The sequence below is a fragment of the Macrobrachium nipponense genome, chromosome 7 (genome assembly GCF_015104395.2).
Source record: "Macrobrachium nipponense isolate FS-2020 chromosome 7, ASM1510439v2, whole genome shotgun sequence".
Classification (NCBI taxonomy): domain Eukaryota; kingdom Metazoa; phylum Arthropoda; class Malacostraca; order Decapoda; family Palaemonidae; genus Macrobrachium; species Macrobrachium nipponense.
This window is the reverse complement of record NC_061109.1, coordinates 115,847,566-115,870,519: the sequence shown is the minus strand read 5'-3', so window position 1 is coordinate 115,870,519 and position 22,954 is coordinate 115,847,566. Positions and strand designations below refer to the sequence as shown.

The window sequence follows — 22,954 nt, the reverse complement described above, 5'->3', positions numbered from 1 at the left end:
ATGGTTAGGCTATTCCTCGGCAGTACAAATCAGAAGGCGTTGAAGAAGACTGCATTAAACAATGTCACTTTATTCTCATTGCGACGTTTCGAGACCAATGTCTCATCATCCAGGCTAAAATAAAAGATAAAAAACTGATATACAATACAGCATTAAATTATTTTTGTTGACATAAAAAAAAAACACTTTGAATAAAGTCACAACATTGAAATACAAGTTACTCTAAAAATGAAATAATATAAAACGAAGTATATAACAAAATAAAAAGGCATATATAGAAAATAAATAAAAAGGCATTATTGAAATTAGGAATATAGTTAAAAAAGACACCTTGTCTCAACGGCGTTCGGTTGCTGTATGGAAACGCATCGAAACTAAACAAGAAGAAGGGCCTGGTTTAAGCTATGTACAAGGGAACAGATGATGAATGGTTGTTCAAGGTTGGAACTAGTTTCTTTATAGCTAGAGATTCTAAAACTGGAAGGTGATGTTCGTATGAACTTGATAACAATATCTTGAAATCCTTATAGTTTATACTATTTTTACAAAATTTCCCATCATTTCTAATGTTAGATAGTTCTGGGTTGGACAGTTTACACCTTGTACGGAAACTAATGCCCATATGCGCATCACATCTCACCTTAAGCAAGCGGCGCGTGTTTCCAACGTAAGTCTGCCTATTGCATCGGCAGCAAGTATAAATGTAGACAACGCCGGATTGCATTAAGGGAGGTAATCTCTCTTTATGACGCAACATATTACCGATAGTTCTAGGGTTCATTCAGATAAACTTAACATCAACAGCTGGAAAATGATTAATTAAAATTCTCCTTAAGTGAGGTAAAAAAAGAAGTGTCATGCATATAAGGAAATCGTATATAAAATTTGAGAGTCTGGGCCAAATGTATTACTGCTGGAGGATGAAATGAAATTTTCAGTTTTCCTGACATATTTCATAAAGAGATTTGGAGGATAATATTTTGATTTAAAATAATCGTAAAGGATTCCGATTTCTTTGTGGAAATGTCTCCAATCAGAAGTTAATGTCATGGCTCTGTGGAGGAGGGTAGACAACGAATTTGATTTAAAATTGAAAAAACAAAAACTATAAAAGTTAAGACCAAGGCCTGTGAACGTTGCCTTTCGAAATATACCTGTGTGAAAACGGTCGTCGTCACGGATAACAATCGTATCTAAGAAAGGCAGTTGGTTATTGTTTTCCAATTCATACGTAAATTTAATTTTGGGATGTAAAGAATTGGCATGCTGCAAGAACGAGTCACAGTGCAAATGGTCCTTAAAAAGAACAAAAGTGTCATCCACATATCGGCGATAAAATAAGGGTTTAAAAGAAGAGGGACAGCTGTCCTGCAGTTCTCTCTCAAATTTGTGCATAAAAATGTTAGCGAATGTGCAACTCAGTGGGTTACCCATGCCCTCACCTTCAACTTGCACGTATACCTCATCATTAAAAACAAAGGCAGTGTCCCGCACTGTCAACTCTAACAACTTCTTAAAATCAGGACGGTTAAAACCATGGTGGACACTTTCATCATCAGTAAAAATTGTATCTAAAATATACTTAATTGTTTCCTCCACGGGTATATTGGTAAATAATGATTCTATGTCAAAACTAGCCATGATTAAATCTGAATCCTGAGACAAAATACTGTTTTAAAATTCTAAGGAATTAGAAAGATTAAGCTCATTATTAAAAAAAGCTTTCCAATAAAGGGATGAGATATTTGGCAATTTTGAAGCTAGGAGTAGTATAAGACGAAAGGATTGGCCTCATAGGAATATTTTCCTTATGTATTTTCGGAAGCCCATACATGACACCAAAAGAAGAGCCAGTGACGAAGAGCTCGTCGTTAAGTAGCCTGATTAATTGTATGTTTGTTCTTTAGGGACTTCAAAAAACGGTTGATTCAGCCCTCGTTTCTAAAAATGAGTTTAAAATCCTTTTCACCAATTTTCAGAAATTTAGAGTCATCCGATAAAATAGTTTGCATCTTATGAATGTAATCGACCCTGCTTAGAATAACGGTTCCTTTACCTTTTATCTGGTTTTGAAAATATCAGGTCTTCCTTTTTACTCAATTTACGAAGTGTGTTTAAATCATCTTTATTAAAGAAAGGAACTGAAAAATAGATGGGCTACTGTATCCCGATCACTGGTACATGTGGACATCTGGTTCTTGACAAGTTCATTTTTACGGCAGATTCAGGTGTGGCACAGTAACATTTTCCTTTGAAAGAAATGGCTCAGTCCCCTGATATAAGATTAGTAAGATATGCTCCAGAGGGTTTGGAGATTTTCGTACATTTGGAGGATACTGGCCATACCACAAAATGGAGTGGAGCCGAGCTGTTTTTTCAAAAGTAGCTGCCTGTATACAAGGCCAATACAATTGGCCTTGCCTGTATAGAAGGAAAATTCTGGAATTCGCCAACATCAGTCAAACTAGCAATAGGAATCTGTCTGGAGGGCAATGGAAATAGGATTTCACCGACGAGTTAATCTTATGACCAATTGGCATGAAATGGATTATAAAGTTTAGGCCGAAGGCCAAGCACTGCATGGGACTTATGAGTTCGTTCAACGCTGAAAGAAAACTTGAAAGTAAAAATAGGTTTCATAGGTGCAACAGGAGACGAACGTCGTAGTTGCATTATAAAACAATTGCTGGGAGAGGGTGGAAAGTAAGATGGAAGAATGCGAATAAGAAAGAAGGTACAGTTAAAGGACTGAAAGGGGTTGCAGCTAGGCGCCAAAGTGACGCTACAAAGAACCCTAGGGAATACATACAGTGCACCGAGTGAGGTGAACTGAGGTACTTATGACCTATTGTTTAGCAAGTGTTCCAGCGGACGCGTCCACCAGTCTCGACACAGGTGTAAGCCAACAAGGCGGCTGATCCCATCTATCATAGGACAAGCACCAACTTCTACACAACACAAGCGTCGTCATGCCACACCTGTTTATGCCTGACAAATATACATGTTACTAACCAACTGGCCACTTTTACCAGTGGTCAGGATTACAGAAATTTGTTGATCGAAATATACGGTTTGGTCGTTTAGTATTTTATGGGATTTTTCAACACACACACACACACACACACACACACACACACACACACACACACACACACACACACATATATATATATATATATATATATATTATATATATATAATATATATATATATATATAGGGGGAGAGAGAGAGAGAGAGGCAAAAATCAGTTAGTGCATGTGTTGAAAAAATTCCATCCAACAACTATCATGAGACTTATATTGGGGAGGTTGGCAGATCCATTTCACAAAGATTAATCAAGCATAAACGATCAGTGAGGCATGGCGCAGAGCAAGCGGTTCAGAGAGCGCAGGAATTTTCGTACATATAAGCGATACTGATCACACCATAAATTGGAGTGGAGGCCGAGCCGTTTTCCAAAAGTAACTGTCCGTACAAATGTAACATTCTAGAATCCGCCATCATCAGTAAGACTGAGAATATGAGTCTATCTGAAGGACACATGGATATCTGACTTCACTGACGAGTGGACGTTATTACCTACGGCTCCAGCTGATCCACCCTCCGGATCCGACAGCAAAACAAAGACGGATTAACCCAACGTCAATTCAAGATGGCGTTGATTAACCCCTTTCATCACAAGTCACCTCCATTTCAAATCCTGCCAAGTCATTATTCCACACCTCCATAGTCCATTTAAATATTCTTGTCACCTGCTTACCAGTGCAGCCTGCCTATGCTTAATCTAGATTGCCTACCAACTGTCTCAATTCGTCGTTGATCGTGAGTGATACTGTCAGTCAAAATATTTGGTTTGACGTATTAATTGCGTATTTATTGTTCTCAGTGTCAGGCATATCTTCCCTCTCCTAAACATTTATCATATATCTCCCAACGGTCATTCAATTTTCGTGAAATATGAAAAATTTTTATTTTCCAACTGTCACGTGTATCGGATCTAATTCAATAATTTCTTCGTTCTAGATGAAGATTTCTCAAAGATGTCTCCCTCCTTCAAAAGGTCGCACATAATATTTAAATCATCAAAAATATATAGCGGGTCGATGCTAGGTTAATCTAATGGCAAATGCTATTCATCAAAACCTTCTCTTATCACTTGGAACAATAGCCCATATTCATTTTGCGGGGGATGGGGTGGGGTTTGTAGCTTAGACCTTACTAATTTGGGCCTAGTTTTCGCCTGAGCTTGGGGCCTGCTGTCACGTCAAGCAAGTAGTAAATTCTCCATAAATTTTTGCATACCAGACTGGACTGAGTTGGAAGTAGGAGTGAGATAGAGCCAATAATTTGCTGACGAGAATGAGTGAGGGGATAGGCGGTTGTCGCACTGTGATAAGGATTAAAGTACCATTGATTAGGATAACCATACGTTACGAGTATTAGTTAATTAAAGACAATTCATCGAGGGTGATAAGGAATTAACTCGCTTCTCTGATCGTTCGAATTGGGCAGGTACGTATGAATGTTATGTAACTAATCATTGATAGAGTTCATATATATATATATATATATATATATATATATATATATATATATATTATATATATATATATATATATTAAACTCTCCTATTATACGTAGTGACTTGTGTATCCTTGTGTATCATCTGCATATAGCTTTCTTAGAGTTTTGTTTGTAAAATGTTGCTCTGTTAGACATACGTTGTGCTAGGCTACTGCTAGTGATGTTTAGACTATGTGCTTGCGAATGTACATTTGCTCGTGTAAATCAACAGTCAATATAACATTACCCGTACATTGAACAAAATCCCAGTAGCAGTGAAAGAGGAAGGATTTTACGGATACTTCACTCACACAGATTACGAGAAGAAACTCGTACAAAGTCTTTTATATTGTCTTTCATCCCCTTACTATACCGTACTACCCATCTAGTCTAGTCGAATAGCCAGCGACGTTTATATACGTGCAACTATTATTTGAAAACGCGTACTGTTTTTCAACACTAGGTCTTTTTCCTTGACAAGGGATGAATCAAAGTAACAGCTTTAGTTACTTAACTTTTGCAACAACAGCCACTTCAGGCACCTAGACAAAATGCTCATCAGCAGCTCATCGAGTTTACCAATACTGTAGTACCATTCAGCCCCATCTTGCATTCAGTCTTGCGCTTACTGGATATGAAGGCCCTTCATTTCCAGTGTAGCTTTCACTTCATATATCCAGCACTTTCTAGGTCTTCCTCTCCTTCTTCCTGCTACTACCTGTGAATGATTAGCTTTTTAAAACTATCGTCTTCCCTTCTTTCCACGTAACCAAACCATCTCAAAAAACACTGATCATCCTTTCACCAACATGAAAATTTACTGCCACTTGTACCCACTACCTCCCCATTCTCGCCCTTTTTTACTCATGCTATTAACATTATGCAGACAATTTACTTCAACAGCTCAAATCTTTAGTCTTTCATTCATATTGAATATTTAAATTTCATTTTCCAAAGGCGAGTTGGCTGAAAAATCCCGTCATACGCTCCACTTTGGCTTCCACTGACATATTAAGTCTCATTTCGATCTTTTACTCACTCTCTTGCTTGACCTGTTCTGTGAATCCTCCTTTTTTTCTATCATATTATTATCTGTTATATTTGCTCCATAATACTTATACCTACCAGCAACTTCCATTCTTCCACCATCGATATCAACATTCGTTCTTTATCTTCTAGGTCTTATACTGTCTTAATCATATTCTTGTTCACACTGACTTTCAACTTTCTTCTCTTACAAACAGTTTCAAGCTATTTCACCAGTTTTTGACATTTCTTTTCACTACACCTAATCAATACTATACTATACCATACGAAGCATCAACTATTTAATTTCTTTTCTTTGGCTTCTAGCATCTCTCCATCCAAAAAGATATTCAGCAGCCTAGGAGAACATAACATAGTCTTGCCTATGACACTTTTACATCAAACTAGTTACTGTTTTTTTCCATCTGTCCATCCGCCTGTGGTGTTTTTGTATGGTAACACTGCGTCCCGGGCATTAGATAGTTACATTCAGCTTACATTCAACGATTATAATATCATATTTCGAATATTAACGGTGTAATTCGCATACAGTAAATTATTAAAACACTTTTCAGTTGCAAATGTACACCCAGATATCCTTTTATTTACCTAAAACTTACACATAGCGTAACTATCTAAAGCCCGGGACGCAGTGTTACCATACAAAAACACCACAGGCGGATGGACAGATGAAAAAACAAAAACAAAGTATAGTTACTGTTCTGCTAGAATATGTTAACATTCTTTTTAATTTCCAAAATAAAAGCATTTATTTCTCTTAACAATTTATCTGCAACTCCATGCATTCTCAGCATCTTCTATACTGCATCTTTCCGTGCTATCAAGAACTTTTCTTGAGGCCCATGTAAGCCACGCAAAGCATTTTCCTTTTATTTTGAAATTTCTTACATAACTTTTATAACAAACACTAGATCCTCATAACCTCTTCTTTATCAATGTCCATAGCTTTATCTACATCATCATTGTTCTTTCCCTATCAGTCCTTTTGTTCTGTCTTATTTTCTCAATCAACGCCATACCCGACAATCTGCTTGGTATACTAAGTGAATTATGTCCTTAAAATTTTTAGAATTGCCTCTATTACTTTTAATCGTTTCCCTGGATCTTTCCCTCAGCCAGACATACCTAACAAACCTTGTAATCGACTCAGTTTTAACATCACCTCTGCACCACAGAACTTCATTGAGAATCTCACCAACGCCCGGTATTTTATCATTCTTTAATCTCTTGATTGCTCGCCTTGTGTCGTCACCAGTCAGTTCCACAAGCTTTCGCAAACTTTTACTAACCTTTTCTACTCCTGTTTCATTGCGCTCTGCCTCTTCACTCGTTCCATCGACCCATGACTGAAATCCTTCCAGGTAACACCTCCTCATTTCGGCTTAAATTCTAAGCTACATTTTAACCAAGCTTATTCTTTGTATTTAATTCACCTCTATGTTTATTACTTGCCTGCTTTTGATATCTCTTTTCTTGACCGCCTTACCCGTACTACTCCTGCATTCACGTACTTCATCTTTTTTTCAAATGACCTCATTTTGCTTCTCACTAAGTTTCAGTTTCTCATCCTACCACTTGCCTTTTTTTCCTTCCATCACCCTATCCTCATTTTTCAAATAAAACCATCCTGCTACCGCTATGGCCGCATTTTGATATTTTTTGAAAAAATTTAAAGGATATGTTTCTAATCAAAAGTGAAATGAATTCGGTGGGCATCTTAAACAACTAATCGAGACACTCCATCTTTTCATAATCTCTTAACGTCACCGATCAATGACGTATACATATTTTAAGTGGCTCGTAGATAAAATGAAGAGAATTGGGAGTGGATGGTTAAGGGTGGGTTCTGTTAGTGGGATGGCACACGAAAATCCTTTTAGTCCCATCATATAACAGCGTTTTATTCATAAACAGGATTTGAAAAAGATTGATACTGTCATACCTACTCTTGTATGGCAACTTGGATTGATTACTACCGAAGATTGGCGATGTATTTTATTGGATCTCAGAAAAGTCACTGGGTTGCAAGTAGTACGAATATCATACAAATGCAGCTGGGTTATGCAGTATCAGGTTTGGGATGCTCAAAATATCTGAAAATATCTTTTTCTCTCTTCTCCCCTTAACATTTCAACTACCAAGTTTGCTATTCTGTCTAGTCTGTATTAACACATAATCTACAAGAATTATTTTCATCGCCCTTTTCTCTTTCACAAGTATACTTCTAAACCTTTCTTTGGAAGCCACGCATTTCCATCATTCAAGTTCATTACCGTTTCCACAAGGTTCTTTCTGTGTTCAAACACCGAAGGAACTCACTAACAATGCAGTCGTTTTCTCTGTAATGTACTTTTGCATTCAAATAACCCTTCATATTCTCGATACTTAGCCACCAGGCACATCTTCAGACTATCTCAAAAATGTTATCTTTCACTCACTTGTCCTTCCATTCCTTGACCATATACATTCAATGTTGCAACATTTCCTGCTGCCACACTCATTCTTATAGCTATACAATCCTTGAGCTAACAAATATACAGCTTTCACCCATCCCCAGAGTTGTTAAGAAAATATAGCACAACTCACTCCTATCAATACACAGCTTTATCAAACAATCATTCTTGGTCTTTTCTATTCCTGTACACTACACACTGCCCTTTCACCTTTGTCTCACAAAATACCAGTTCCTCTGCCTTCAGGTACACTATGTTCCCAAATCATTGGCACTTCCCTAGGACAGTCATGTCTAGGATGTAATGTTTACTAGCCCTACAGTGGCAGCCCTCAGAAAACAAGGGCTTGATGTAAGTAGCTCATCCGCTATTGAAGGACATTTCCTCCTCCAAGGAATTCCAGAGCTTCTATCATAACGCTCCTCTGGTGATTAAAACTGGCGTCACAACCCCTAGGTTTGGGGCATGGCGAATTTGAATCCGGCTACCTGTCGAATTCAGGTCTAATAAATTATCCGAATTCGACGGGTATATGTATGTACACACACATACACATGTATAATATATATATATAAATATTGTCTATATATATATATATATATATACATATATATATATATATATATGTGTGTGTGTGTGTGTGTGTGTGTGTGTGTGTGTGTAATTTGTGTGGAGTGGCATATAGCCGTTATATACAATATGTTGTTGGATAATTAAGATTCCCTTATTTTCCGACGTTTCGTAATTTCCATTTATAATTACATCTTCAAGGGCTCTGAAATAGATAAAAACTATACACAATTAGCAAATTATGCGTTGTGTTTATCTATTTTAGAGCCATTGAACATGTAATTATAAATGAAAATTACGAAATTTCATGAACATGGAACTATAAATATATTGACGCTGATTGTCACTGCGCGGCGCCATGGGAAAAATCTGTCGTCCTTAATTTTCCACTGATTTTAATCAACATAGGCTCGTTGGAAAGCTATTGGAAATCCTTCTTAAATGGATATAATTAGGTATGAAGAAAATACGGCGCTGCAGTGTTTTCAGTAAAGATATCCAGATATGCATTTTACCTGGGCTCGCTTTTTTTTTACTCTATTGTTCCAATTTATTTAATATAAATTTTAATGAATTTATCATCGGTTAAAAGCACTTTCCAATGAACCCAATGAAGCACGTATATGTCCCACACAAAATAATCATGCATGCCATGTGCTGAGACTGTGATCTCATGTTTTTGCCATGAGGTTGTGCAATAAATTTTACCGCTAAAGCCTGTTGAGTCTTGGTAGAACCCCTAATATTTAATATCCTTCAACGTACCAAAGTCTATATAGTACTTTACTTTGCATTTTCTGCGCTAACTTGGTCTTATATATATATATAATATATATATATATATATATATATATATATATATATCAATTCAAGCTACAAATGTCCTTTAATATCTAAATTCACTTTACCTCCCTCCCCATATATATTCATATATATATATATATATATAATATATATATATATATATATATACATATATATATATATATATATATATATATATATATATATATACATACACACACGCGTATTAAATATATTATTATATTAATATAATATCGCCTTCCAGGGAAAGGTCTACAGATTAGTACTGTATCTGAGTGCGTTGTAAGTGTACCGTAAGGTAGAATAATCTGGGAGCATTCCGTTTAAACCCATTGTGTCTGTTACTACTCTTAACCACGACTTATGTAATTATTTGCTTGTCGATCGCCTAGTTAATTACAGGTTACGCATCCACAATGCTCAGAAATTTAATTGTGACCATGTTTTGTTTTAAGAAACAACACACAAACTCTCATTGTTTTGATCAAGAAACTCTCTGACGTCACGAAAAGATACCATCATACCACTCCACTGTGTTGAAAACCCAGGAATAACTTCAGGGATTGTAATTTTATTGACTACCTATTTTCTTCACTCTGATATGGTTTCTTATAACACGCGCACTCTTATATCGTTGATATACAGCACAGTCCTCTCTCACTGTGAGTAAACAACATGCAAATAACGAAGATTTAAGTAATTCCTAACTTGTGCTTTGCTTTAGGTTTAGGTTAGGAGTAAGGTGTCTAGGTAGGCCACTCGTGTCGAAGGTTAGCCAGTTGTATATTGTAATAGGTAGGTAGTTATTAAATTTTTTTTTATTTAGGCTAGTTTTATTCAAATTTGATTTACTTGCAAGACCGAAGGTTAGCCAGTTGTATTTTGTAATACTAAGTATATAGGCTACTACCTAGCCTAGTAAGTAGTTAGTACCTAGCCTATAGCCAATACTACCTACCTAGTAGGTAGTAGGATTACAATTTTTTTTGGGGTACCTAGTTTACAGATCCACAGACAGATCCTACACTTCCAAAACCATTACCCCAAATAACAAAATGCATAGAATAAAAGTTGTCCAGCATAACTACTATGCTCTGTTTTTTTTCATCTGTCTATCGGCCTGTGGTGTTTTCACATGGTAACACTGCTTCTCGGGCTTTAAATACTACTAGTTACGCTATGTGTAAATTTTAGGTAATAAAAGGATATCTGGGTGTACATTTGCAACTGAAAAGTGTTTTAATAATTTACTGTATGCGAATTACACCATTGATATTCGAAATAGGATATTGTTATTATTGTTGAATGTAAGCTGAATGTGACTTATCTAAAGCCCGGGACGCAGTGTTACCATACACAAACACGACAGGTGGCTGGACAGATGGAAAAAAACCAAGTATAGGTAGGTCTAAAGCCCGGGATGCAGTGTTACCATACGCAAACACCACAGACGGGTGGACAGATGAAAAAAACAGAGTATACCTAGTATAGGTATTCTCTTTTTTTTCATCTTACTACTACCTAGCTAGGTATAGGTATAGGCTATATAGGTAGTAGCCTATAACCTACCTAGGGCCACTCCCACCCTCTCTTAACAATTGCCTCTCAGGCTAGTGCAACTGCGAGGTTTTCCTCCTGTTACATCTTTAAAACCTTTTTATTCTCAATTGCCCTTTTAGCGTGGAATGACTACATAGGTCCCTGCACTTGGCCTTGTTGTAAATTTCATCCTCCATTCCATTCCAAGTCTGTAGGCTTAGCTACTACTAGCTAGCTAGCTGTAGTAGATTCACATCAACCGTTCATTTATTGTCTAGGCCAGTCCCTTATGATGCTCCTGATTGTCTGTTCATAAGACAATCACAGGGCTGGAAACTATCAGTCTCTCGAGCAAGTTCACATAGGCAAGATGTATGTTCCACATCTCCTGAGGGATACTTTTGAAAGATGTATCCCTCAGGAGAGGTGGAGCATAGAGTTTCCAGCCCTGTGATTGGGTTACCAACAGCCAATCAGGAGCGTCGTAAGGGACTGGCCTAGACATCAAATGCACGGTTGATGTGAATCTACTACCTATAGTAGTTGGTGAAGGTTAGGTAGTAGATTTTGGCAGCTCGAAAATTGGGTAGTTGCAGTGGCTGATATACCATCATATCCTAGATGTATGCTAGCTAACTAGAAACAAAGCCCAGTAGCCTACCTCCTCGTCAAATATAGACTAGGCTAGACTAAAACTGAAGACCGCTACTACAGCCGGGTTCCCACCAGTACCTAGGTGGTCACAATACATACCGCCTTTTGCATGCATTTCTGCCTTTTGTGTGTGTTTATGATAATTACAGTCTTTTGATTACCTATGTTTTTACATTCAACCCAAGTGTCTGATACTAGCTAGGGTAAATGACCAAGTGGCGACGTGGTGGCTACCTCTCTCGGAACGAGGCCACTTTCCGGAAAAGCCCTTGAATTATGCCATTGGGTATATCGTAATTTAAGAGAAAACACTTACTCCGAGAGGAGTGTAGAGGTCTCGGTGTGCTGCCTGGATTGGCCACAACTTTTGACTCATTGCTCAGGGCAGTGAATTCAAGTACTATTTCGGGAAGGTGGCCGCATTCTGGGATCAGTGGCCGCTAGGTCGCCGCTCAGTCATTAAGAAATCGTTAGTTAATGTAATTTTTTGACTAATCAATATAGTAAAAGAGTAGTGTATATATAATACAGTACAGGTGTGATAATTTGAGAAATGTAGTCTATTCTCTATATCATACCTGAGGGTGGCTGGTACTACACATGGCAAAAGCTCCGTGGGTCGCTGTATTTAGTACCAGCCCATTGGGGATATAAGCAAAAATATAAACAATTGACTGAATTTCCCCTTATCTCAGTAAATTTCTCAAATTATCTCATTTGTACATCCTTTTGTATATTCTCCAGTCAAGAATTACATTTATGGACTACTTATCTATTTGTGGCTGTCTCTTTTACATTTACCTAAATATGGTATAATGCTTTGGCCTAAAGAAACCTAGAATGCTGCAGTTTGATTAAGGGGATCACCTCTCTGTATCCACCCCACCTCTAGGACAATTGTGCAACACATTATTTGGGTCTGTGCCTATTAGATATGCCTTGTTTTTATTTACTGTTAGAAGGGATAGCTTAGGTACCATGTGCCATACACATACAGTATTTGTTGATTTCTTTAGGCCTGTTTTAAAAATCAACAGTTTATTTTGAAAACTGAACAATTGTTGACATTCTTGAGGGGCATTTTATTATCTTTGCTGTTTTTGGTGGTGGAATACCAGTGTTCTGGATGTTTACTGAGTTAGATATATGCTAATTAAATTTGATAGAATATACTCATATTCATTAAATATTTTTTGAGGTTTTTGAACATGGCTTTACCTCCTCTCTTGTAGGATAAGCTCAATGCAGAATGATAAGGGCTTATATTCCACGCTATCGACTTGTGGAAGGTGAGAGTGGACGAAGCCATTATGTGTATACAATTGAAGTCTGTTACTTAGGCAAGGTTCACCGTATTGAGAAACGTTATTCTGCTTTCCATAGTTTATATAAAGAGGCAAGTATTGCACCCACACTTTCTTTTCATTTTTGCTGTGTCAGTATCATATCTGAAATGTCTACGTGGTATTTGTAGTTGTTATATACATCATATAATCTTACATGACCTAGTACTGAAATATAGTAAGCATTGCAACTCCTAATGACGAATATCTGAACCTTGGAGAATAATGATTGTGGCACACAGACCATTAAAATATCTTTGGATATGGATAATTGGTACATTGCCTTGTGGTTAAAGATCCTTTTGCCAAGGGTCCATAGTATTTGATGCTCTTCGGTTCATGGAGAGTCCCTTGGTCACACGAGGGCAGAGGAAATTTAAACTTTTCAAACTTTTAGTGCATAATGGCTGGAATAAAGTCAACAACTTGGGAGTTTAGAACCTATATATCATTAGGATTGTATATGAACTCTCAGATACTGGTACAATAGGTACTATAATGTAACTTTGTTTAACTGAATAAATAACATTCTATTGTACATTAAGTGCATGAAATGGGTTAAATGCCAACCATCTAAACTGAATTAGTTGCATTTTAGACATACAGTACTAGAAATGGTTTTGCTATATATATGTGGGTTGTACTTTTACTTGTAAAGTCTTATTCCTGTGCTGTTGCGTATTGAGTTTATCATTCAACTGTTACTGAGTTACTGCCAAGTCAGTAGCTTTTCTTATTAATCTAGCAGTTCAACACCAACTCATTTCTTTATTGTAAGGTGACCTTCTTTATTGCATATTCAGTATAAACAACTATAGTATGCACATTATGTGTGAGCAGCTATGCTATATGCTACTGCCAAATATGTTGCCATGTGCTGTATGTTTGGCTTCTCATTTTCGCAATGAAAATTGAATAAATGGAAGGCATGAACACATTATTTTTACAATGCAGACTAAATAAGAGAAAACATCAAAACACTGCTAGTCTCAGCTATTGTGCAAATTTTAATATTTAAATTTTACACTCAATGTTGATTAACTGAATTTCTAACCATTTTTTCATGGATATTGACTTTCATAAAAATTTATTAATGATATAGCTGTCTTTCTGAGCATATTCCTGAAGTAACTTAAACAAGTAATCAAGTGACAAGTAAGCACTGAATATTTTTTGAACTTCTGAAGGATCTCCAGATTAGTCTTTTTGTGTGTGTGTGTTTTTCTTTTACAGTTAGAGTTGAAGTACAGTCGCATGTTATGGTTTTTGTGTGCTATAATTGAATACTGTATTAAAAGGACTGATGTTGAACCATTCTCATTAACACTCATCAGATGTCTTCGTCTTTTACTGTCTATGGTATCATTTCTTCAGGAACAAACCAATGTTATATCATGGTGTATCTCGTTGAAATAAAAATAACAATTGGTAATCCATTTACTATTAATATAGTATATGCATATGATTTTGTACTATGTAGGCAGTTCATCATAGTACATACCCTATAATGTATGATAGGATGCTATACTTTCATGGTATTGTTTTTCAGCTGCGCAAGTTATATCCAACAGCTGAATTTCCTCCAAAGCGCCTAAGAAATACAACTTCCAAAGTCTTAGAAACTCGCCGAGCAGGTCTGGAGTTGTGGCTTCACTCGGCACTGCTTCTCCAACCATCACCACCTGCACTTTTATCTTTCCTGCAGGTTTCCAATTATCAGCTACCCCATCAAGAGTAAGTGAACATTTACTAAGAACAGTAGCTCACATTTTTCATTATTGTACTGATATTCACAGAGGGAGTTTGTTAACTCCTGAATTTTATGTAAAATGTACTGTTTATTGAGAATACAGGTACTTAATTGTTTTTTTTAATTATTAAGCATTGTATTTTATAGTGATGTGTTTTATACAGTATATTGCAAATCACTTTTATCACTACTGTACTGTATTTCCAGGTGTGAAGGAAGTGGATCAGAGGAGAGCCCTTCTCATCAACCTATGCTGATATTTACTCAAGATCCATATTTGGCAGCCCATACCAGCAGCACTAATTTGCCCAATATGCTTAGCAAGGGTGTCATAACTGCTCTGTATGATCCAAGTTTTCAGATGCCTGCCTAATTTGTGGTGAATCAAGGATTGAATTTAAAGTGATTTGAAAATGCAGTCTGATTCCAGACCAGTAAGGATGGAGTTTAGTCCACTGGGTATGTGGCAGGGAGCTGTCTTCATGGTTTTATGGGTTGCCTATGGCTCAACCTACCTTCTAAGAAAGCCTTTGGGAGTTATCAAGGATGACTTAGAGGTTGGGCTCAATGTAAGTCCTACTAGTCTTGGTTGGGTAGACACTGCATTACTGCTCCCTTATGCTGTTATTTCCTTGGTGTTAGGATCTTTGGGTGATTTATTTGGTCCTCGCATCACACTAGCTGCAGGTCTTATCCTTTCAGCTGCTGCTACAGTTCCCATGACTGTTTGTCACTCTCTTGTACCATTGTTAGTTTTGTTAGTATTTAGTGGAGCTGGTCAGTCACTGTGTTGGCCAGCTGCATGCTCACTTTTATCAAAGTGGTTTCCAGATGATGCTCGTAACTCTGTCTTTGGCATGTTTGGAACTTGCTGTTTTGTTGGAGGTCTGGCAGGTACAGGTCTTGCTGTGTACCTACAAGTTCAGTATGGATGGCGTGGTGTGTTTTTGCCCCCAGCGGCAATTGTTGCTATCATGGGGATATTAGTGTTGTTCCTGGGTTTTGAGCCAGCAGATCGTGGTCTAGTTGTTCCAGGAAGAGCGGCTAATCAGCAGGAAGCTGTGAATAAAAAATCATCGAGTAAAGCTTCTTTTACAACAGTGTGGAGAATTCCACTTGTACCAGAAATTTCAATTGCCATGTTTTGTGTGAAAGCAGTGCGCTTTGCTCTCATGTTTTGGCTACCTCTCTATTTCTTACGTCATCTAGGGTATTCAAAAATTAATGCAGGTTTGGCATCAACAGCTTTTGAAGTAGGTGGTGTTGTGGGAAGTGCCATGGTTGGAGTGGTAGTTGATCGTTGGATGGGTGGCAAAGCTATTCTAGCCAGTGCCATAGGGATCGGTGGATCTGCTCTAATGCTTGTTGTGTTCATGGTAACAGCATCTTGGGGGCCAATCTTTCATGCTTTATTTTTGGCAATAGCTGGTGCATTCAACTGCGGTCCTGATGTACTGCTTGCTGGTTCAGTTGCTTCTGACATTGGTGAACGTGAAGGGGGTGCATCGTCTGCAGTGACTGGGGTAGTAAATGGCATGGGATCCATGGGAACAGTTGTTGAAGGTCCACTTGTTGCTGCAGCAGCTGCTTGGTTTGGGTGGTCTTCTCTAGTCCCTCTTATGATTATATTGTCTTCTGTAGGAGCAGTTTCTGCTTTTAGAGCCAACGTTAAACATGTCAAGTTACATGGGCGAGTGAAGGTTCCAGGGGGAATAGAAACTGCATAAATTTTTATAGTAAATGGTTAGCTCATTTGTATGTTTTTCCTTATGCTGTCTGGTTTTCTATGAAGTAGATAAGTTATCATAACTGTTAGTATCATGGTTCATTTAAGTTTGAACTAAGACATACAATAACTGTGTGAGCAGTGTTCACAAATCCTTCTCAGTCCAGTGTTACATATTTGTTCCAGTTTTTACAATATTGTTTTAAAACATTTTACTGGTATTAATTCACAATACCCTATGTTAAGATTAATGCTGTTGCATGTTGTACCTTTTCCCATTTTTGCATCAATAAATTCTGATGGTTCTTGAACCTTTTGAGATTTGGGAGTTCTGTTAATATGAAAATTAAATGTCAATTTAACAATGGATATGTATTTATTTATTATTATTATTGAGTAGCTTAACCAAGCCACTGAACTAATTTATTTAGTTCTTACATGGCTGGCCATATTTGTCTTTTGAAATAATGCAAGTGTTGTTCTCAGTTGGAGAGTAGTTGACAAATTTTTGCTGTAATTGCAATGACCAAATATTCCCTCTCTATGTTTCATATATATTCTCTTGAGGTTTTTAGCAACCTTGGTATTAGTATGTACGTTAACCAAAAAGATAGCTTTGCATTATGTAAAATTCTTTGTTTTTAGAGACGTCAAAAATAATGCAATGTATTTGAATAGATTTCTTTGAGAGTGCTGGAACCATTGAATAATTACAAATGTAAAATGAATGAAATCTTAAGGAACAATTATCATCTTTGGTGTAGTAGAGTAAGACGTGATCCCTTCCTTGGGATAACTTCAGAATGTTCTCTTTGATTTGTTATTAGCAAAATTTGATTTTAACTTTTTTGCCAACAGTAATACTATCGCAATGGTGACTAGGTAATACTGGGTATTATAAGATATCCTAATAGTATAAGAATTCTTTTAAACTGAAATGCAAATTGGAGTCAAACTTCTCTGTGTAAACAAAATGATAATATATAGTGCACAGTAAGCTGCCATTTTATAAGCAATATCATTCCACCTCTCTCATGGGTGACTGTAAATTAAAACAGATGTACTCTGGAGGAAATGGCAGATCTTTACTATATACAGACCATAGTTACACTAAGAAACTTTTTTAGAATGTTATCCCTTAAATTTAGTTCTAGCTAAAGTGTCACTTAAGCATTTATCAAATAAGACTTTTTAAATGTATTTAATTCAGAATTTTCAACTCTTAAAATCAGAATTTTGGTATCCATTGCAATAATGAGTTGTATATATTGATGAAGGGTTGAAGGGTGTTCATTCATTTTCATCAAAAAGTGTTCTCGGGTAGATCAGAAGATAAAATCATAACCAGGTTGTGTTGATCTATAACTTACACTTGAAGCAAGTCCACTAGTTATTTGTTTCCATGTTTATGTTGTTAGATAGGTATTTATTAGTACTGTAGAGAACGAAGTCTCTTGCTCAGTGCAACTTTTCCAGGGTGCTCATGGAATCATAGTCTTTTGGCTAGTTTTGCTTTGGCTGCTTGGTTGTTGGAATATAAATGAGATGATACGCAAAATGTGTATTTTATACAACACAATATTCGATGAAAGTATAAATATGGCAGCCTTCTTTCTTTGCTGTTTTGTAATTAAGCCATTGCAGTGGCTCAGTGGCAGTGAAGACCTTTTTCAGTTTAATTTTTTTTTTATGTTGGGAAGATGGGGAAGTGTGTACATTGTACATATTGTCACACAAAATGCAAATTTGAGTTATTATGGGATCCTGTACATATAGCATCTTGATCAAATCACACTAAAGATGAGAACTTGTAGTTAAGAGAGATATAATTTAATCTGAAGATTTAAAGCACAAAGTAGTAGTACTTAATATGTATTGAATTTTATATTTTATGTCACTTGGGGTTTTTGAATTTATGTTCATCACAATGTTCCTTCTTACACTGTGTTTATTTTACAGTAGTACTCAGAAATTGTTTATTTTACAGTAGTACTCAGAAATTGTTACTGTACAACTTAGACTATGTTGTTAATTTTTCAAATTTTCTAGTCCACATTTTAAAGATTAATCATAAGTAATGTAGAGAGCTTTATCTTAAATAACAGCTTTAACAAGTTTTCATAATAAACTGTCCTCACTTTATAGATTACCTTTATAAATTATATTTTAATTGGGTATTTACTGGCTGCTGGTTCAGTTATTTCTCTATGAACATGCATCTTCACTGTATCATGTTGCTCACCTATAAATTTTTCTGAAGCTAAGTATTATCTTGCTGCCCATACATATTCCAGTTTGTATATTCATTTTGCATATTTGACTGTTCCGAGCTTGTTTGGCTTTTGAAAACCCACCATGTACTTTCCATTGTAAGATGACCAGTGGACACAGTAAGACACACAAGATATCACACTGTCTGGGCTTAACTAAGGTGTTGTGGATCATAACTACCAACATCCTCAATTAAACCCAGTTTTGATTTAGCTGTGTAAGATTAATTTCCTAAGATTTATTTTTAACAGCTGTATAGTATGTTCATGAGTCTTTTGTTGACAACAACAGATTGAGGATACCAACCAGTTGTATAGATATAATTGTATCCAATACAGTGCAGAGGACTGTTTTTCTTAAATGGGTCACATATGCATGCGTACAACTAAGTTTTGTGTAGAATATGTAATCATAAACTTTAGAAATTTATGTACATTTCCAAGTTATAAACTTGCAGTTTGCTTGGCTTACCCAGCTTGCAACCCTGTGGAATGGGCTTTGTATACACCATAGTTTTCAGTGGGAAGCTCACTAAATCTAGCCTCAAGTTATGGTGGTTTACCAAACATTTTACTATTAGATAGGATTGTATGATAGAGCATTTTGCTACAAATTATAGCTGAACAGTAATGATAATGGTAATATGGAGTGTATAGTTCCTAATGCAGCAGGTGTTGCCACCTTTCACAAACAACAATCAATATGTATTACAAAGGAATAATATATAATGTTCCATATTTATATCACTAAGAAATGATCTCTTTTTCACATATTTATGTTTATGTATTTATCATGGTTGAGAAATGTACAGGTGGTTTTGTAGTGAGGAACTTTAATAGCAGCATGAGACCTTAAGGTATTAAGAGAAATTTGAGCTTTCCAGTACATAATGACTCTGTCAAAAGTATCATATGGCATTCAGAAATTACTAAGATTGTACAGGAATTGTAATTAGCTGATGTTAATCAAAATCAAAGTTACTTATAAACATGGTTGATGTTGCTGAGGAAATTTCCTCACAGGAGAAAGGAAGTAGAAAGAATCTGGCCTAATATAACAGCTCGTGGTGTTTAAAAGGTTACCACCAATTTAGCATTGTACAATTATTACTATGGCTTCACGCAATGCTATTGTTACATGATCTTAGATTCATTTCTCGTCACAAAATGCTCATTTCATTTCAAATTTTATGACTTGCACAATTATCTTAAAACACAAGAGTTGGATATGCTCTGATGAGCACAGAATACGATAGGCATTCAGGACATCTTTTTAAATGTAGTATATAAACCATACAAGGATGTGTGTGTAACTCTTAATATGATATTGTTTTTCATATTTAAAACTGTATGGAGAGATGCACTTTATACTGATATTATGAGTTTTTTAGTCTTTCAGAACCCATTCATGTAAGGCTGAACAACATAAGGCATACAGTGAATCCAAGGAACCCACTTAATAGGAAATGTTATGTAGATTGAGGGTGTGTAGAATCACTATTTGTAGCACTATTTTGATGATCATTGTACCTTATTCTTGGATTTTTCAAAGATTAGGTTGCTTTTTCTTATCATTCGCTGAAGAATTTTCAAAATGTTCAGGATTTCCATGTAATAAAGTGAACATTTGGCCTTACCTTATTACTTGAAACTAGTAGTAGGTCACAACTATAAAATGCATTCTTGTCTGTCATATGTGAGGAGCAAATGTATGTACTATCTTTAATGGTGAGCACAGTCTTATTTTCAGTGTTGATAGATATGGAAATTATGCCAACTTTTAGTTTATAAAGTAATATATAAGAATCTTTTGTTGGTTGTTGACAAACCTGGAGTGTGTAAAACTTAGCAGTTGATTTTATTTATTTTGTTATTGTTAAAGTCCTGAGGTAATGCATAAATTCCTGTTTTTCTAAAGAACCTAGTCACAACGTCATTGTGGTATTTGATAAACTATCAGGGAAGTCCTTAAATTAGCCAATAGTTTGTTACAGTATATACTTGATACCTGTATGTACTGTCACATTAGGTCTGTATTAAAGATTACCATAGATTACACTGATCAAAAGCCTTGTACAACTTTTAACAAAATATAATTATAAAAATGACAGCCTAATGCATTTATTCCCCGTTTTTTTATACACTACATATATATGAGCAATAATGGATAAGTAATAGCTGGAGTTAATGGAAAAGGAACGAATATAAGACTGAGCAGATATAATTGTTTAGTAATCATAACTTTCTTGTTTCTTGGCTGTGATTCTTATATAGTAATAGGGTAATTTATTGCTCTTTGTCCACTTGCATGCCTTTATAGTACTGACTTAGTCCCATGTCTCTGTATAGATGGGTCAAGCAAGTGTTAAGTGCTGTCACACGGCCAGATGCCAGTTACCAAGTATAGTGTGCTTGCAGTAAAAGATGGAAATGTTTGTCATTTTGCCAATGAAGATTGTCATATTTTGTTCAAGAGGAGTAGTTTATAGTACAACAGTATACTACTAATTAATAAAAAGTTGAATTAACTAAAGTGTTTAAGGGATACAGTGTATGTATGCAAAAAGCTGGCAGTTGCATGATAATAATTATGTAATGCTTACCTTTTAGTTCTCTTAAGACTGTACTTTAAGAGTGGGGTATTGTTAATTTCTACTTCCATCCAGCAGAGCAACACCATGTTGAGCTCTTCGATTAGGGCTACCATGTAAACGAACATGATTTGTAAGATCTGGAAGAGAAAATCAAAATCTGTTAATAGCAAGTACATCCTGGAGCATGGTTATGCGTTACTATATAGCAAATTACATCCCGGATCATGGTTATAAGTTGTATAAGAGAAAATAGGCAAATTACTGGCAAATGTATCCAGGAACATTATTATAAGTTCTGGAAGAGAAAATTAGTAGTCGGCACTGGCAAGTACTGTTTGCCAAAAAACTGATGGCAGAGTTTCATAATTTTTCGTTCACCTGCCTGACGCATGATTCATGCCTTATTTATCTATTTTTCTTTTTTAAAGATGGAATAAATCATGTGTAATTACGTTGAAAAGTGTCACTGATATCTTTAGAACATTATGTTATGTTATTGTGTAAAACTATTTTCCATATAGTAAAATTGACGTGAACGAAACGAAGTGATAAAAAACGTCATATCACAACCATAGATATACATTACCAAATAGATAGGAGACACCTATCACTAGTAGGATCGCATAAACATAGTCCTTAAATTATCATTTCAATATTAAGTTGAAGGTAGTTGAACTATTCCATTTGTTAAATTTTACAGAAAACATTGGAATCTCACAAAATGCTATATAAAAAAACTAAATCCTAACAGTGTTAACGAGACGACCTCTCTATTGCTTTTGATGTTATGTGCACGGGAATCTAATGTCAATGTGTCATTTATCGGTCTAAGAAACATACCTCGATGAGCGAGAGACAATTATTACACTGCATTCGGTGCAAGTTCCTGTTGGAGAGGTATCAAGAAAGCTTAATAAACCAGAGAGAATCATACACAGATGAATCAAATTGCTTAAAGAACGGCAAAATTTAGAACATGGGCCTAGGGTTGGAACACCTCGAAGCACCACAAGAGAGTAAGACAATACAGTAGTGTAAATGTTGCTGAGCAACATTCATTTGTGAACTTTGAATTCTAGTGCCTCGTCACGACATAACTAGCTCTACGCTTATGACTGGTGTCTGATGAATACTTTAGATGGAGAGGAAGAGATTTTTAAATCTACACTTGAAATCTTTGATAGTTGTCTAATGAATAAGCAAACTTATCTTTGATGGATGAGAGATTCAGTTAGGCTTACTCTTTTTGTTTTGTTTTTTTATCGGTGGCCAGTCAATACCACGGATAGGGAGGGAAACAGTTTCAATGATGCATGCATTTTTTTCCTTCAAAACCTAAAGAATACATTTTATTGTGAGATACTTTATTAACATCGGCCTAATCCTTCCATCACTCCTATACGCCGCCTCTGCTCTCTTCTACATCTCAGGCGACTTGATCCGACTTCTCGTTACGAACTCCATCGCGTGAAAGCATCACTAATGATAACGGTTATTTTAAAATTCCCGACAACGGACGCCTTAAAATGCATGTTTATAAAATATTTCTGTTCAAAGAAACTTAATCTTTCATTCCACAAAGTATGTGCATACACTTGTGTTACACCCTGTAGCCGTC

At 36.1% G+C, this 22,954-nt stretch overlaps 2 protein-coding genes across 3 annotated transcripts; both read left to right on the top strand.

Annotated features, from left to right (window-relative positions):
* Positions 1-9,917: 9,917 nt before the first annotated feature.
* On the top strand, positions 9,918-20,852 carry LOC135217167 (uncharacterized). 2 transcript variants are annotated; one of them, XM_064252887.1, is made up of 4 exons: positions 9,918-10,025; positions 12,886-13,049; positions 14,546-14,730; positions 14,954-20,852. In XM_064252887.1, exon 4 carries the CDS (start codon positions 15,160-15,162, stop codon positions 16,471-16,473), a length of 1,314 nt encoding a protein of 437 aa, XP_064108957.1. In that variant the 5' UTR covers positions 9,918-10,025; positions 12,886-13,049; positions 14,546-14,730; positions 14,954-15,159; the 3' UTR covers positions 16,474-20,852. The 2 variants fall into 2 exon arrangements, with proteins under 2 accessions (XP_064108957.1, XP_064108956.1); XM_064252886.1 differs by having other exon boundaries at positions 9,965-10,122.
* LOC135217682 (sorting nexin-24-like) lies at positions 12,903-15,119 on the top strand. Its single transcript, XM_064253652.1, has 3 exons — positions 12,903-13,049; positions 14,546-14,730; positions 14,954-15,119. The coding sequence occupies exons 1-3, from the start codon at positions 12,903-12,905 to the stop codon at positions 15,117-15,119; spliced, it is 498 nt and encodes a 165-aa protein (XP_064109722.1).
* Positions 20,853-22,954: the final 2,102 nt, after the last annotated feature.